This window comes from Protopterus annectens, chromosome 15.part0 (genome assembly GCF_019279795.1).
Source record: "Protopterus annectens isolate FY-2018-M chromosome 15.part0, PAN1.0, whole genome shotgun sequence".
NCBI lineage: Eukaryota > Metazoa > Chordata > Ceratodontiformes > Protopteridae > Protopterus > Protopterus annectens.
In genome coordinates this window covers 397,877,308-397,895,332 of record NC_056749.1, presented here as the reverse complement: position 1 = coordinate 397,895,332, position 18,025 = coordinate 397,877,308, and the positions used below count along the sequence as shown (strand labels likewise).

The window sequence follows — 18,025 nt, the reverse complement described above, 5'->3', positions numbered from 1 at the left end:
TAGAGCTTTACAGTACCAAGACTATTTAAGGGATTGTTTCTTAAGGAGGGGGAACAATGAGACAGTAAGAGACAATCAACTCCCTTCACTCCACCTTCTCTTAAGCTGAACTTATGTGCTGTGCAAATGTACAGATGTAGGTAAACATGCACAGGTACACATCAGTCATGCCTTTCAACTGTCCAGATTTTCACAGAATGCTCACATTTTTGCTTGATATTTTCGATCTGTTCTTCATAAAATTAAAGTTACAAAATACAGAGATGCATTTGAGTTTCAGGCTTTATATCCTTCAGAAAATGCATACCAACACAAATCCTGTTGTTCTAAAAACTTTCTAAATTTATAACAGCGATATTTAAAATTTGCTCCCCGCCCATTATTTTAGGCTTAGTCTAGAGTTCTTGTACTAAAAAGTTGAGGGGTATGACAATAGTAGCAGGACCAGGAAACGGATAGTGTGCATTATACAAGATTATTAAAAAAGATAAGTAATTTCTTAATGCCATTCTGCAACAGCAATAATCCCCTCCTAGGTGTGAGTATGTCGGGATACACCCATCGCTGGCTTTGTTTAATCACTCAGGCTTTGTCCTTGTCATCATACTACACCAACCATGGGTAAATCTTGTGATGCTCACACCCACTCGTGGACTACTACTTAATTATACTTTCTTCCAGTGTGAGCATATCCACATTACAACTAATCAATGTAAAAAAAAAAAAAAAAAACACTATGGCAGACAACTGCTTCCTACATACGAACATAACTGATATACCCTGTCCAGAGCCATACATTCTTAAACCCCAAACACATCATGGTTGAATTTGACTGTTAACTTACAAATTACTTTTTGTTAACTTTTCTCCACCATTAGCTCAAATCTTAACCCTTAAAAATGGAAATATGTCCTCCCTTTTCTTTTTCTCCCAGCACTAACCTCACCCTCCTTTAAATTATGCAAAGCTTTCGGTTAGGCTAAACTGCCACAGTAGTTAACTGTTCACATTCAGACCATAAACAGTTATTACAAATTTCACTATTTATCATAATGCATAAACATATTCTATTACTTCTTTTTCCTGTTAACTCTTTCTTCAACCCACAGACCACCCTGTAAGAGATAATATGACATACAAAACTGAAACTAAAAAAACTACAAAATATCGAACTGGGTTTTGTCATTTAATGTGGCAGTCACACAAATGGTCCTCAGATTTATGCCACACTCCCAAAAATCATCTTTTAATGTTACTTGCAAAACATAAAACACACAAACATTTTCTGCAAGCCTTCAACAAAATTATTTGCAGAATTATGTTATCACACACTTGAAACAATCCTTACATTCCATAGGCATGTTATTTTAAACATTATTAATTTGCTCATATCCATTTCAGGTAATGAATAAACACTACTCTGATAACTGCAAGTCTGTTAAGTTGCAGAAAATAAATTAATAAAAGACAAAAAATGAAAACAAATACACAGCGACAAGTAAAAAAAATACTTTAAAAAATAATTTATGACACTCAAAAATGTCTCAAACCATTTTGCAGACTTAAAAAAAATAGGATGATAACTGTGTCCAGCAAACAGAGAACAAAAATGCTGCACAATGCGATTTACCCTCATCTCCAGAGCTTATATTAGTACACAAACAGCAATTGTATATAAAGAGCACACCTCCAAAAATGAGCTACTATAATTGGTTAACTATTCTTGAAAGAAACTTTACAAATTCAAACAAGTATTAAAATGTGAACAAAAGCAATGACTTACCTAATCTATTTGCAGGGTTTCGTTTAAACAACATTCTAAGAAGGCTTTGTGCTTCAGGACTAAGAAATTGTGGCATGCCAAGTTTTGCTCTAAAGGCAGAAAGGAATTTATATTGCATCATTGTCTAACAAAGAAACAAGTAATAAATCAACCAGAGGATATTTACTTGCCAAATCTCTCATACTGACTCAAAACCGACTTGACTACTTATTTTAACAAATATGTCAATGTTGCAAGTCAGAATTTACTGTGTTAAACTCAGATTTTTAATTCATAACATAATTACCATTAAGAGAAATTGTTCATTTGACTCCATCATCTATCAGAATTCAAAGAATATATGACTGATAAACATAACATAACACAATATATAAGCTAAATAAAATAAAAATAGATTCCCAACTGCATGTAGGATAATTTTCTCACGAATTTATTAAATAAATTTGTGAGAAAATTATTCTACATGCAGTTGGGAATCTATTTTTTACAATATATACGCTACTATTGCAAAAAATATAAATGTGTATGGCCAGCCACTGTAGGTAAATAGCTATATAACAGACTTCAATAACAACTTTCAAAAAACTTCACCTGAATGACGACAAACAAATAATTACTGTAATCTTTGGCAGCTGTTTCATGTCTCATCTTCTCTTAAGGATTTTAAGGGTATTTTTTTCAATGAAAATAAATGTATGATGAAAATTGGTGTCAGCAGCGGCTCTGTTCAGTAGTTATTTCAGTATATTTGATGTTCCTCAGTAAGTTCTCACAAAAGACTGGCCATTATAGCTATAATCAGCAAAACAAGTTGAAGTGTGAGCCACTTCAAAGATGAACTGTAACTATATTTTAGAATTTAAATTTTTTTTTTTTTTTACAAAGCTCACCTACTTGTTTGAATTCAGTCTGACAGCCTAATACTAGGCATATGTTGTATGTAGCTGTACACAGTTATCCAAATTTATAACAGAGACTGCTACTGAATTTGTGATTCTATTAACTTTATAATTTGAACAGTGAAGTATTGTCTTTTTTAAATAATGTACTTTTCTTCATGCTAGTGCAGTTTTATCTATTATTACGTTAGAAGGTGATAGACTAAGAGCAACTAATCCAGTGTACCTTCTTTAAAAATATTTAATGGTTTGTTCAACTGGTTCCCTATTAGAAGACCCAAGACGCATTCTTTCGAATGCGTCTTGGTCGAATTCAAAAGCCTGAAATGGCAAAATATCGAAGCGACTTTTAAGCAAATTCTTTCCCTGGGAAAGAATTTGATTGGCCGCTTCGTTACTTTGCCGTTTTCGGCACTGTAGTGCGGTCTTGGAGTTGGTATATTTAAGTAGGGGGTATGTGGGAGGGGTGAAGCCCCCCACTTAATGTAATGTTTAAAGTATGTTTTTTATTTTTGTGTTGTTGTTGGAACAGCAATTTTTTTCCCTAGGAAAAAAAATCGCTGTTCTGACAGTTCGAAATTGTAAGCTTTCGCTTACATAGGGTCGATTAATTACCATTCGCTTTTTTAAGAGCTCAGTGATCTAATATAGACACGTTCAACCATGCTCTAAGAACATGGGTCAGAGCAAATGAAACAAAAATTCTTGCAACATAAATTCTGTTTCACTGTGCATTTTTGACATTTGTTCTTAAGACCAGCTGAAAACAGCATCAGTCAGCCAAGGAGATTAAACAAGTGCTCCAAGTTAAATCCAAGGATCAAAGTAATTTATCCAACTGATTAAAAAGCACTACAAGGTTACTCATCAAGTAAATAAATCCCAAAAACTTACTTCAGTATCATATTCATTGTTTCATTCCTATCTTTTCCTTGAAAAGGCAGAGTACCGGTGAGCATTTCGAACTACAAATTAAAAAAAATGAAACAGATGCAATATTAGATTTGAGCTACATTTTCTAATTGGGTTTACACAATTTGTGTCATCCTCTAGACTTTCAACAGATTTCATCCCACAGTCTAGCTATAATTACATAACAACAATAATATGAGTTTTCTCTAAAATTACAGCAAATTGATGACAAACCACAGAACAACTATTTGTTTTGCAGATGGGTTCAGTATTGAGGAGTACACAATGCCCTTGAATTCTAAAGCATCTTATTGGTGTAAACTGCTTTTCCCATGAGTAAACATCAGCTTTAATGATGTATGTAAATCTTTCCACTGGTGTATAAAAAGCAAAGACAGCATGATTACTGTTTAACCAAGTAAAAAATGTAAAAAATATGATTAGTTTCATTGAAGTTAGCCAAGAACATATAAAGAAGCCAACAGGTTAAAGAAGATCTGTTGTGGCTTTTCAAGCACTGTGCCTAACTTACACGTTAGTTGATCCTAGTCTTGACCTATATTTTCCTTTCTGTGTCCTGAGGAACAATGAACCCGTTTAGCATTGTGCCTCTCTGCCTCACTCAACCAGTACATTCAGCCTTAATAGCGTTACTGCTACCATTCTTGTCGCGTTACCACTACCATTCTTGTCAGTACTTATTAACTCAGCAATGTGCGCCTTCCAGTAGCTAAAAAGCATGTTACATCTTGTCCATGTCTTTTTCACACTGTAAAGCAATATTCAGCTTGGGCATGTTCCTGCTTCCCAGTACAACCCTTTGTCCTCTTTAGGGTTGTCCTATAAGCAAATAGCATCCTGTAGACGGGGTAATATCACACTTTCTGCGTTACATTTCACTCATCAACCACAATGCAAGTTGCTGCTGTCTCTTGAGACAGACCCCAACAACTACTGTAGTAGTCTTCATAACAAAAAAAAAAAAAAAAACTATATAAGCTAAACTTTTTCTCCATCAGCAACCAAACTGCTAATTAAATGCACATCTCAAAAATGTATTTACATTTAATGATTCAGAGTAAAAATAATACCTCAGCACTAGTGCCTTCTATGGAGTAATGAATTAAAATAAGATGAAGCTTTTTCACTCAAATACACACGTGTAAACAATTAAGCCCATAATTAAACAATCTCACTACTAATAATGTACAGTGAATACACCCTGCTAATTTAAAAACAGAAAGGCAAATACAAAAATTCTTCCATTTACTGTTAGAAAAGCACCTGTGCAACAAAAATACACAATCCAAAATATAAATAAAATGAACCTGCAACAAAGTAGCATTAGTTTATCAAAAAGTGTTAATTATTTTATTTATTTATTTAACATTTGTTTACTGGGAAAGTCAGACTTCTGATGAAGCCAATTTTCAGTGGAGTCCTGGGGAAAAACACTCCAGACGCATGTCTTTGTAACACGGGAGGAAATCTGAGCACCCGGAGGAAACCTACACAAACGCAAGGGAGGACATGCAGACTCTGCACAGAAGGCACCTCAGAAGAGGATCAAACCGGAGAACCTCTTGCTGTGAGGCAACAACGTTACCGCTGCAGCACTGCACAGTCCTGATAACTGAATTTAACTTTTGGGTATAATGGTTTAACGTTGAAATATCATCTTGGCGTCTAATTTAATTAATTTTATTTTTACACCTCCATCTTTTTAATGAAGAGGCTAGCACAATGCACAATTTAAAAAAATATGTATTACAACTGTGATATTCTGAAGCATGCAAAGTAATCAAAATATCTGGGTTCTTAACAAAAATGTTGCTAAATCCTGTATCCTTATTTTAACCATTCTGGTTGTCCAATACATCACTTTGGTATTGGACAATTACAAAATAAAGCACTCAACATTTTTAGATCAGCAAGTCCACAAATGCATTTCATGAACACCAATATTTATAGGGCCACTGCTAAAGAACAATGCAGGATCACAATACATGAAAAGTGCTAGTACAACAGGACAATGTCAGTTTTTTTAGACATATAGGTTATTAGATTTTATTCACTGTATATAGCAGGACCTAAGACTCAGTTGCTCAACTTGTGGATTGAATTAGCAGTTTTACCATTTGTTCTTATTTATTTCAAATACATCTTTTATGACTTCAGGGAGGTCAAAATGCTGCTATAAAAATCATTTTGTTTGAAATGAACCTATTATTTTCTCAGGCTTACTGTGGTTCTCATTTTAGAACTTACCTTTTTGAGTTTTGTAATATTTCCTTTGCCCTTACATAGCTCACTGCTTTTGTTGGAGCAGATTTGATAGATGTTTTCCTCAATCTCAGGAAAAGGGAATGCAGAAAATCGAAAGTGATGCACTGTACTGTTATAAAATGTTACTCTAACATGGGTGAAACTGTACTGTTATAATTCCCCTTTTGGCTGAATAAACACAGCCCTCATTTTCAGTTTTTTTCCTCCATTTCTTCACATACAAATGGGTTCTCATGTCAACTAAAGAACAAGAAGTTAATCGGCTATAATGCCTTATTATGCTCGAATGTTATCTGCTTGCAACAAAGGTGCACAAAAGAATTAGAATACTAGCAACCAAGTATATTACATACGTCATTCCTTAAAAGGAAATATCTAATCAACAAATCAATGACTACATGAAGATGGAGTGCTGGAAAAGGCAAATACGCTGCTTTCAGATGTACTGTAGTCTCCATATATTTATCTCTGGCCATAACTGCTCTTCAAGTTAAGAAAGATGTAAATGATCCACATGCTGCAGTCTGGCAGCAGACTACAATATACTCTTACTCGATAGTGTCTTTAAATAAATTACAATATACAATATTTTTCCAGTGAAGTTAAGAAAACAATGCTGTAGAAGACCTGTTGCAAGGTTTTCCTCACAATATACCAGCACATTAATTATTCTTATCCTCACTATGTAAGAAATTCTCTACTAATATGGCAGTGCCACTCTCCCAATGTCTTTATTACCATTCCTCTCTTTGCCTAACAACGAATCTCGGTGGGGGAATTTTCATGAAGACATTACAAGTTCAGTGTATTCCATTTAAAATGCCAACCTGCAGACTGGGTAATTTAGTTACTTTGCCTAGACTATGTAACAGTAGCTGTTCATCTTTCATTGTTCTGGGACATACTGAAAGTCATGCTACATGTATCTTATTGAATACAGCATTAAGGACAGAAAAAAAGAATTCAAAAAGTATTAGGATTATGTTAGCAGCTGTTAATACTCTAGAAGCAGGAGGAAGATTGTACACAATAGTTATATTCTGCTATAAGAACAGGTTACGATAAATAGCATTCATTACCCAAGACCACAGTCACTTCCCAAAATCATTAACATTTCCATTAATATAGAATACAAAGCATATTATTCTTAAAACCAGGTACCCTTCTCATCAAAAGAAAAGTAACCTCCTCATGGAGTATGAACCTATGAACCTATGAACCTATACAGAATCGGGCTAGGCTTGTAATTGCCCCAGGGCAGATAGCCTAGTATGAACCTATGAACCTATGAACCTATGGAAAGTTTTAATAATAGCTGATGAAGGTTCTATGCAGACAATAAGGGCTGCAATAACAAATGTAAGTCAAGTATTTAGACAGAGTGGCACTGTGAAATAAAATGTGCACTTCCACCAGTTTAATACAGAAGTGTAAGGCAGTGAGCTGCTAATGTGCTTCATCTTACAGCCCAGGGATCAATTCTCTCAACCTCCATTTAGCTACTGTGTCACTATGAGCAAATCACTTAACCAAACAGTGCTCCTCTGTTACCCCTGTAAAGAAAATGTGTATGCACCCACATGTGTGCACACATACACCCACACACACAAGTACACACATATGTATGTAGCATAAAGTGGTGGATGTCATCCTAGGATGCGTCAAAACTGATGTCTTGTAAATAACACTGCAAACTCAGCTAAAAAAATCTTGTTTTCTTTAAGAAAAGGCAGTTACCTCTCTCTCTCTCTACACACACACACACACACCCATTATATGTATATATATATATATATATATATATGTGTGTGTGTGTGTGTGTGTGTATATATATATATATATATATATATATATATATATATATATATATATGTGTGTGTGTGTGTGTATATATATATATATATATAGATATATATATATATATATATACACACACACACACACATATACAAGGGAGAGAGGTTCCTTTAAGTAGTGCCTGTAACTAGCAACTATCCACTTAGTTTAACTCATAAAAAAATGAAAATTATCACCTTGTAGATCAAAGAAGAGATAACCAGAAGATGCCTGAAACAAAACAATATGAATATAAAATGCTGAGAATCCAGTCAGGAGGAAGCTGCCTATTATTTTTTGGGAAGAAATCTAAATTGGTATGCAAGACTGTGGAGTTTAGATGTTATTTTCATACTTGAAAACTGTTTGCACCACCAAATAGTTATTTTGCCTTCTGTTTTAACAACAGCCTAGTATTTTAGGGGAAAAAGTGTCTTGTTTTGACAGCAGAATAATATAATATTTACAAATATGTAAAATAAATAGTACTTCTCTCTCAGTTCAAGTGTCTGATTAACTTGAGGGCCAACCAGCACCATTCTGTCACATCTCTTCACATGCCCTCAACAAATGCACAGATATATATATCATCACATATAATCTGGGGAAAACATCATCTCCCCTTCTCATCTAGGACACTTTCATTAGGAGTCTTTTAATAGCAGATCTTTTCCAATTTCAACAAGCCTAAACTTTGGTAGTTCACAAAACTACGACTGACTTTTTATAAGACCTTATTCTTCCCAAGTGTTTTCATTCAATCAAAGAAATTTTAATACAATTTCAGAACAAAACAATGAAAAAGGCTATTAAAAAATTGGTTGTGTTCCGAAACCAAATGTAATGCAATCTGCAATCAAATCCAGGGTCTTGTAAAGGACAGCTCCATCTTTTACTTTAGTAAATACATTCCTTTAAGTTCTTCATATTTATCCATTTTAGGTCTAAATACAAACTGCACAATACATGTTAACATTTTAACTAAGAAACTCTCTTTCCCTCAGGTCACCAAAGTGTATATACACCAAAAAGGCAAATTTGGTGTGATATCAAAGAAAAAAAATCTGCTGATAAAAGCTACCCAAATCAAAGTCCTTTACAGTTACTCACTTTGGATGGTGAAAAAAGTTTTGACAAAGAAGCATTTCTTCATTTTAACTTCCAGATAGAGGAAATTCTTAACATGCATCCACAATCTCTAGATTACAAAAATATCATGCATCACTCTTTCTAAATAAGAGAACCTAAAAGGTAGGGCATTATCTTTATCAGCTAGAAATGCTACCAAGCTGTTACAAGCCAAAAACACTGACCTTAGTGGGTAAACAGGAAAAACTTTCATTATATACATGTTAACGTTTATTCCTTCCTGACTAATGCCTGTCTTAATAGCTTCTCATTGATTTTTGGGGTGCAGTGTTTATGGTCAGTGGTAAAGCCAGAAATCATGAAATTGAGTTCACCAATGGTACCAAATAGTTTACATTTCACACAAACCAGACTGCCAGGTATTCATCAATCCACCCTCCCTCACTTTTTTCATAAGATGAATTACTGCTTCACATTCATTTCAGTAGAACACAGCAAATGAGGATGTTGCTTGCATATTTTTTACGACTGGGATGTCTTATTGGCAGTTTTAATTTCAGGTCTGATCTGCTAGTAAAGACAATTTCATATTGGGTAACTAAGGGGCATTTTTTTTCAACTTATTCTTTTAATTAGTTGACATTTTTTAACTAATTATAAACTTAATTTTAGTATGCTTTGAGAAGCTGATCTTTCTGCCATTTTGTAACAATACAGTTAGTTTTGAGTGCATTACTGTATGCTGCTGTAGCTGTTTTTGAGGAATTTCACATTTTATTTTTTAGTATATGTGGTGCCTGTAGATTTTTTGTATTTACGTTAAGTGGGGCTGAAGTCCTGTGCCAGAGTAGGGAGTTTTAACTGACTGAAATTTGAGGAGTACAAAATGGGGGATGCATATAGAGGAGTGATGACTAAAATATCTACATCTTGTGCTCCACAGTATTTATGCCAGACTAGGAGCAGGAGAGAAGGGCTAAGGACCTTCATTTCTCCGGGTGGAAGGTAAGAGTACTTTTGAGCACTGTTTTGATCTGTGGGGCTGCTGCAGATGGAGAAAGTAATTAAGTCCATAACAATCCTTGCGGCATGCATATAAAACAGGTCAGACCAAGTACGTGGAAGGGCAGAAGAGTAACTAAGTAGGTACAGCAAAGGGGAAACAAATCAATCCCTCTTCTGAAATTAAAAACTCCATTGAGATGGTATGCCATTGAAGTCCTTTATCACCTGTACAGGATAATGGATGAAGGGGGTCAAAGTGTACTCAGTTGTCAGCAGGTTCAGGAGAGAGGCAATAATGTTACTTTTGTGAAATTTGTTCAATAGCATCAAAGAAAATGAGAGTGAAAACTGTTTCTGTGTAATGTAGCCACCATTTCTGATAGAAAGACAAAGCCTTGCTGTACAACCCAATTCTGGTCTCCTTCACATGTGACACTGTATCTGCTGTCACAGTTTTACCAGCACTGCTGAAGCTTGTTGCAGAATGCATAAAGTTCATGGCCTTTCAGGCACAGATAACCTCACCGCAACTTAATTTTCTTCAAGTGAATTTCAATAAGTACTTCTGCAGTTATTTTCTACATTCACAACTAACAAACCTGTGCAGTACAGCAAACCTTCTACTTCAAGACTTGGTTGCACCAATGTTTTCCTGATAATTACAATACAGAGTTATACTGAGTAACACGGAACAACACAATGGAACGACGGCAGTTTACCAAGAGAAAGACTACTAGTACTACTTTCAACTATGCCCATTAGGGGTCATAACAGCAGATAATCTGTTTCCATTCCTTCCGGTCCTTTGCATCTTGCTCTGTCAAACTACCCCCTGCATGTCCTCTCTCACCACATCATAAACCTTACCTTAGGCCTTTCCTCTTTTCCTCTTACCTGACAGCTCCATCCTTGGCATCCTTTTACAAATATACCCAGCATCCCTCCTCAGCACATGTCCAAACCAACACAATCTCGCCTCTCTGGCTTTGTCTCCAAACCATCCAACCTGAGCTGAGCCTCTAATATAGGGATTCCTAATCCTGCCCAACCTCATCACACCCAATGCAAATCTTAACATCTTCAACTCTGCCACCTCCACCTCCACCTCTCACTGCTGTCTTTTCTTCATTGTCACTGTCTCCAACCCATATACCATAGCTGGTCTCACTACCCTCTCGTAGACCTTCTCTTTCACTCTTACTGGTACCAGTCTGTCACAAATCACTCCTGACACTCTTCTCCACCCACTCCACCCTGCCTGTACTTTCTTCTTCACCTCTCGTCCACACTCACCATTACTCCGAACTGCTGATCCCAAGTATTTAAACTCATCCACCTTCACCAAGTCTACTCCCTGTATCCTCATCATTCCTCTATCCTCCCTCTAATTCAAACACATATTCCATCTTAGTCCTGCTAACCTTCTAACCTTCATTCTTCTCCACTCTAGAGAACACCTCTTCAGTGTGTCCTCAACCTGTTCCCTACTCTCACTACAGATCACGTCATCCACAAACATCATAGTTCACGGGGACACCTGTCTGAACTCATCTGTCAACCTGTCCATCACCACTGCACATAAGAAAGGGCTCAGAACTGATCCTTGATGTAATCCCACCTTGAATGCATCCATCACTGCTATTGCAGGCATCACCACTGTTACACTACCCTCGTACATAACCCACACCACTCAAATACTTCTGTCACTTCTGCCTTCCTCATACAATACCACAACTCCTCCCTAGGCACCCTGTCATATGTTTTCTCTAAGTCCACAAACACACAATGCAACTCCTTCAGACCTTCTCTGTACTTCTCCATCAACACTCTCAGAGCAAACATCACATCTGTAGTGCTCTTTCCTAACATGAAATCATACTGCTGCTCACTAATCATCACTTCGTTTCTTAACCTAGCTTCCACTACTCTTTCCCATAACTTCATGCTGTGACTGATCAATTTTATCACTCTGTAGTTACTACAGCTCCGTACATCACCCTTATTCTTAAAGGTCAGAAACTGGCAAAGGAACCAAGGCATTGGGAGTAAATGACTAGAGAGGGAAAGATTACAGAATGGGAAGACGCCAAGAATGTATTTGGACTGCAGGTTAGAGATTGCCTTCCTTATCAGGGAATATCAGAATATAGGCAAAGAGAAAGAAATAGGGGTGTTCTAAATGAAAGACCAGCACTAGTAGAGTTTTTAATAGAACAGAAGCTGCCATTAAAACAGGAATAATTACTACAGCATACAAAATATTGCATGATAACTATAGGAATCAATCAGAGGAGGTTAGAAAAGATTGGGAAGAGAGATTGGATAAGCAATTCACAAAAACAATGGGAGGATATATGTACGTCTCCCAAATATGCAACAAAATCTATAAGATTTAGGATTTTTACCTGGAAATGTTTACACGGATATTTTTACACCCCAAGTAAACTCCAGAGAATTTTTCCTCAGGCAGATAGTTGGGGAAATATTTTCTGGGAGTGGAATGAATTGGTGGACTTTAAGGATTCTCTGCAGAATGCACTATTGGAGGTGCTGGGTGGGCAGATTGGACTGACGAGGGAGATGATTTTTCTGAGCTATGATACAGAATCGGAATTGCCGAGACATGGTAATGCCTTCCTGTCTAATAGTGGCTGCCAAAAAAGCAATTACTAGGAAATAGAAATCAATCTAAACCAACTATACTGGAAGTAGTGAACACAGTAAGAGAGATAAAACAACTGGAACTAAGATCTTTAAAAAAAGGGTAGGAGCAAACTACACAGGAAAAAATGGGAATTGTGGGAACAATACATACAAGGGAGGAATGAGGTTTAAAAGGCGGCAGGACTTAAATAAGTTGTGTAATGTTTGAGTGAGTACAATTAGGTAGATTATAAGTGATGTATAATGTTTGCAACTGGGAGTGTGTCAGTATGATTTGTGATGTAAAATGCTTGCAACCAAGATTTTGTCGGTGTGGTTATTTTCCAACCCAATACCATATTCATGGGTGACTAATTGCACCACTGTTAAATGGGAATCCTATGCAATGCAAACATACATGCACAGAGATTCCTCGATTTTGTAAACACAAACTCCCTGGACCAACCAGTCAATACACCAATCAGTGGTGCAACCATACTGGATCTGGTTCTCACTAATATGGGAAACTGTTGCACACCCCCTATGTAATGCCTTCCCTAGTAAGGTCAGACCACAAAATGGTCTCCTTTGAAGTAAAAATAAAAGCTGGACCCCCAGCTAAACCTGGAATATTCAGGGAGTATTCTAAGCCTAACCTCCTGCTATTGAGTCAGAGCACGGGAAAATTTCAAGCCTCCATAAACCTTGAGAACACTTCTGTCTATGCAGAATTGTTCAAACAAACCCTGTACAAGCATGTTAATACCTGCACAGAGGCAGCTGTAACCACCAGCAAGAAATGCAGAACTAAATCAAAAAACAAGCCACCCTGGTGGGATCACAAAATCAATAGGCTGCCTAATAGGAGGCAGAAAATCATGGCAGAAATTAGGAGGTGCAGCACTCACCAGGATAAAAGCACTCTCATCAAACTAAACAAACAACTCAGAGGACAAATAAAGTCTACCAAAGCCAAATTTCAGATAAGTCTAGCATCCCAGGCAAAGAACAACCACAAAGCATTCTTCAGCTATGTCCGCAACCTCAAAGGCGGAACACAATTGTGTACAGAGCCTATTGTTAATGGAGCCACCTATACTGAGCAGGAAGATATAGCAAACCTCCTGGCTGATAAATTCAGCTCCAACTTCCCCCTCTTTCCCCATCAACCTTCCTTAAGGAAACAACAAATATAACTCCCCCTACTATCACTATGGAACAGGTCCTTAATGCTCTCTCGAAGACCAAGAATACTGCATCGATGTGTCCAGACAATATCCCAGGATGCCTTCTAAATAGCACAAAACATGACCTATTAGGCCCTCTAGAATTACTATTTAACTGTAGCCTCCAAACAGGCTTTGTGCCTCAGGAACGGAGAAAGGCAACAGTCATCCCTCTGCACAAAGGTGGACCATCTACAGACCTTGGAAACTACAGACCTTTAAGTCTCACTAGTCTTATGTGTAAAACCATGGAAAGAATTACCATGGAGATGATCGATAGAGATATAGTAAACCTCCAGACACTGGACACAACCCAGTTTGGTTTTGTCAAGGGCAGATCATGCCTACTCAACCTGGTGGTCTTCTTTGAGTAAGTCACCAAAGCAATGGATGAGGGCAAAATAATTCACACCGCCTACCTTGACCTGGCCAAGGAATTTGACAATACCCCATTTGGGAATTGTTGACAAACTCAAGAGGTTAGGTACAAACCTGTGCGTCACCCGGTGGATAGCAAAATGGCTTACAGACAGGACCCAGGAAGTTAGAATTAGGGTGGCCATCTCTACAAAGAGGCCAGTCAGAAGTGGAGTCCCTCAGGGATCAGTCCTTGGACACCTCCTTTTTGGCATATACTTCTCAGATGTCAAGGCTAATATTAGTGGTCTCTGGCTGCTTAAATTTGCAGATAACTGCAAATTAGGAGCTGTCATTGAATTTCACACTGACACAGACAATCAACTGGTATCAGAGCCATGGACTAAAACTAAATGTCAAGAAAAGCATAATAGTATTCTTTGGGAAGTCATCCATCCCTGGTAACTATCATAGCAACAACACACCCCTTAGAGTTGACCCAGTTGTCAGGGACTTAGGGGCACACACAGATAATGATCTAGCCTTTGATCATCGCGTGTCTACAGTGATGAGGAAATCATTCTGTGTTGTGCAACTTATAAACAAAGGTATGGCATCTAAGTCCAGGGAAGTCACTGTTCCACTGTATTCGGCATTCATGAGACCTATCAGTGAGTACAATACTCCCTTTGGTATGTGCCTAACCAGGCATATCCAACAAGTGGAACATCCACAGAGGTTCCTCACTAAAAGAATACAGGGTGCAAGTAAAATGTCCTATGCAGATCGTCTCAAGGTCCAATCCCTCTATTCTGTCTCCTACAGGCTTTTGAGGGGAAATCTATTCCTGACATCCATAGCATTGTCAGATCCCACTCTGATGGACCTCCTGCATATCCACAAAACAAACAGCACTAGCATTACCCATTCTAAAGACTTAAACCTTGCCTATGACATAAATAGGTCCTGCTGGAGAGATAGGTATGTATCCCAGATACTACCCAGTCTATGGAACAGGCTCCCTATCCACGTGAAGCAGAGTTCCTCCCTAACCCAATTCAAGTAAAACTTGGACAATTGGATGGGAAACTGGAAATTCATCCCTGGTTTGGCACCTATGTCTCTAATGGACACAGGTAACATGTAAATGGTTCATCTCCCACACCCATGCTTACACTTATGAATGGTATCAGAATTTGTCAGAGATTTGGGTTCATGGCTAGGTTTAAAAAGGCCCTTGTGATCATTAGCCTAGTAAACATCTATGAACCTATTTATATAAATGTATGGTTGGCTATGTAGTAAGTGGTGGTTTAATAAAGATGTTTCTTGTTTAAAAAAAGGCAGGAACTGAATAATTTATGTAATATTGCTTAGGTTATATGATCTATATCAATATATGTGAAGTATAATATTTATGTTAATATAGTTTGATCACTTTTATATGACTGTAAAATTGCCTGTGTCACAAGTGATAATTCAATAAACATGTTTTGGAGAAAAAAAATTGGTACAAAAACACTTCTCCAGTTCTCAGGCATTCCCTCACTTTTCAAGATTTCATTAAACAATCTGGTTAAAAATCCCTCTGCCATCTCTCCTAAAACACCTCCATGTTTTCATAGGTATGCCATCTGGACAAACAGCATTTCCATTCTTCATCCTCTTCATAGCTGTCCTTACTTCCTCCTTGCTAATCTGTTGCACTTCCTGATTCACTACCCCCACATCAGCCAACCTTCTCTCTCTCTCATTCTTTTCATTCATCAGCCCCTTAAAGTACTCTTTACATCTGCTCAACACGTTTACCAAGAGAAAGACAGTGGCCTCTTTTTACTGCAACATTATCACAAACAGTTAAAGGACAATCACACAAGTGCAACACCAAAACAAATGTTTTCATTACATCACTCATGCTCGCTGCACTACTAATGTCCTGCATCATCCTAACTAGATTGCACTGCTTTCTAACTTGCTATACCTTAACACTCCTTGATGAGCACTATCCTTACTGATGTAATTTCATTTTCCAGCTCAGGTTTCTTTATGTCCAATCATAGCCGGCCTTAAGCATAGGCCAACTAGATGGCCGCCTAGGGCGCCGCTCTAGCAGGGGTGCTTTTCCAGTATTTATTTGGGGTATGTAGACCAGGATGGGGGCGCTAGGGAGCCCTTTTGCCTAGGGCACAAAATGACCTAAAGCCACTGCTGTGTCCAATCAGTGTAGTTTGTGACAAGGTAAAACATTTGCAGTGTTCCTGCCTCCATTCATTTACAATGAAAGTTCACAATTTTATTTACTGACCTTCTCTGGCTATAAAAGAATGATGGCTTCATATGCCTTTATTAGGATAAATGTTCATTCTCTATCTATCTTCACATCTAGCCAAAATTTTACAAGATTATCTGCTGCTTTTTGAAATACTTATTTTCCTCAGGTTAATAACCCATTAAAGAGAATAACTGCAAGCTTGTGTTGCTACATGTATTCCTGGCTTGCTGTTTCTGTTGGTGTTACCTTAACACTGTTAGCGGATCAGCTAATTTGTATTTTGTTGCTACACCATTTTACTGATGTATTTGCCTTTGGTTGCTACAGTGACTGAAAATTGGTCTTTTGTGATCAGTTGACTACCCAGGTTAAAAAAAGTAATTAAAAATGAATAAGAATGTCAGTTTAGCTTTTTTCAGTGCCCCAGCTGATTTTTATTACTGCCCAACTTCTAATAATCATATAAATATATTTTTAAATAATAATTTACATCTAAAGGGGGATATGTTCCTTTCCTTCCATGCCGTTAGGAAGCCATTAGTCCAGGATCTCTATCAGCAAATAAATAAAACACGGTGGAGAAAACGCCTTCCCTACCTCTGGAATGTACTTGCACTGCTAATTTAGCATAGTAATAGTTTAGATTCCTTCAAACAGATATTACAGATTCATCCCTTGCTTGGCAATGTACTTTGTGGACAAACTCAAAGCATTTGCCTGTGACTGTGAACGCAAACTTAGTTTTACATTTCATTGTTAACACTACTTCAGCCAGAATCTGTGACATAATTAAATGTTCTTTTAAGGCTATAAATGTCTAAGCTACTTCCATATTCACTAACATGCATCAAAGCAAAGGCAGCCTGTACTGGAAATTTAGCTAAGAGCTGCTAACAAGCTTCATCCTGCAGTCCATAGTTTTATTCAGTCAGCCTTCTCTTGTTTTCTGTGCGACTTTCAGCTTCTCATTTAACCAGGCAGTACTACTTGGTTATCACTGACCAGTGGCTTGTGCACAGTATTTACCAAGTTAGGTTTTTATTCTGTTCATTTGCTGCCTACATGATGTAACAAATGTTATGATAAATACCAGAAAGAAAGAAATGAGATTTTATACAAGAGCAAAACAGTAAAGAAAGGAAACAGAAGCAATACCTCATGTTCTATATTAAATACACATATACATATATGTATGTATACAGGGTGGCACAGTAGCACAGTGGACAGTGTTGCTGCCTCACAGCAAGAGGTTCCCTGGTTCAATTCTAAGCTAGGGAGCTTTCTGTGCAGAGTCTGCATGTCCTCTCTGTGTTAGCAGTGGATTCCTCTGGGTGTTGCAGTTTCTACCCACATTCCAAAGACATGCAGTAGGTGGATTGGATACTCTAAACTGGCCATAGGTGTGTGTGTGTGTGTGTGTGCGCACTAGTGTGTGGTGTAGATGAACTATCGTGGCAGGGCTAGCCACCTGGCAGTGCAAACTATAGCTCAAGACGACTGTTACTGTTGAAATGACACCCTGACCTACTGTATACAAAAAAAATAATAATAATAATGGGAAAAAGGGGGCTGTGGATGGATGGATATGATGTGTGCATATACATGTAAACATACACAGACACACTGATTGATTTATGACATTTCATCAAAACGTCATAAAACTGAACCTCTAACTATCAAATGGCTGAAGTTTCAAATGCAAAAAATAACTCATGGA

At 37.3% G+C, this 18,025-nt stretch overlaps 1 protein-coding gene across 1 annotated transcript in view; it reads right to left on the bottom strand.

Annotated features, from left to right (window-relative positions):
- Window positions 1-18,025, bottom strand: part of RPS6KA6 (ribosomal protein S6 kinase A6) — a 1,361,734-nt gene that overhangs the window by 527,191 nt on the left and 816,518 nt on the right. The window contains exons 10-11 of the mRNA XM_044057140.1: window positions 3,577-3,647; window positions 1,784-1,872 (exon numbers count right to left, since the gene is read on the bottom strand). Coding sequence (XP_043913075.1) covers window positions 1,784-1,872; window positions 3,577-3,647 — 160 coding nt within the window. The remainder of the gene's footprint in view (window positions 1-1,783; window positions 1,873-3,576; window positions 3,648-18,025) is intronic.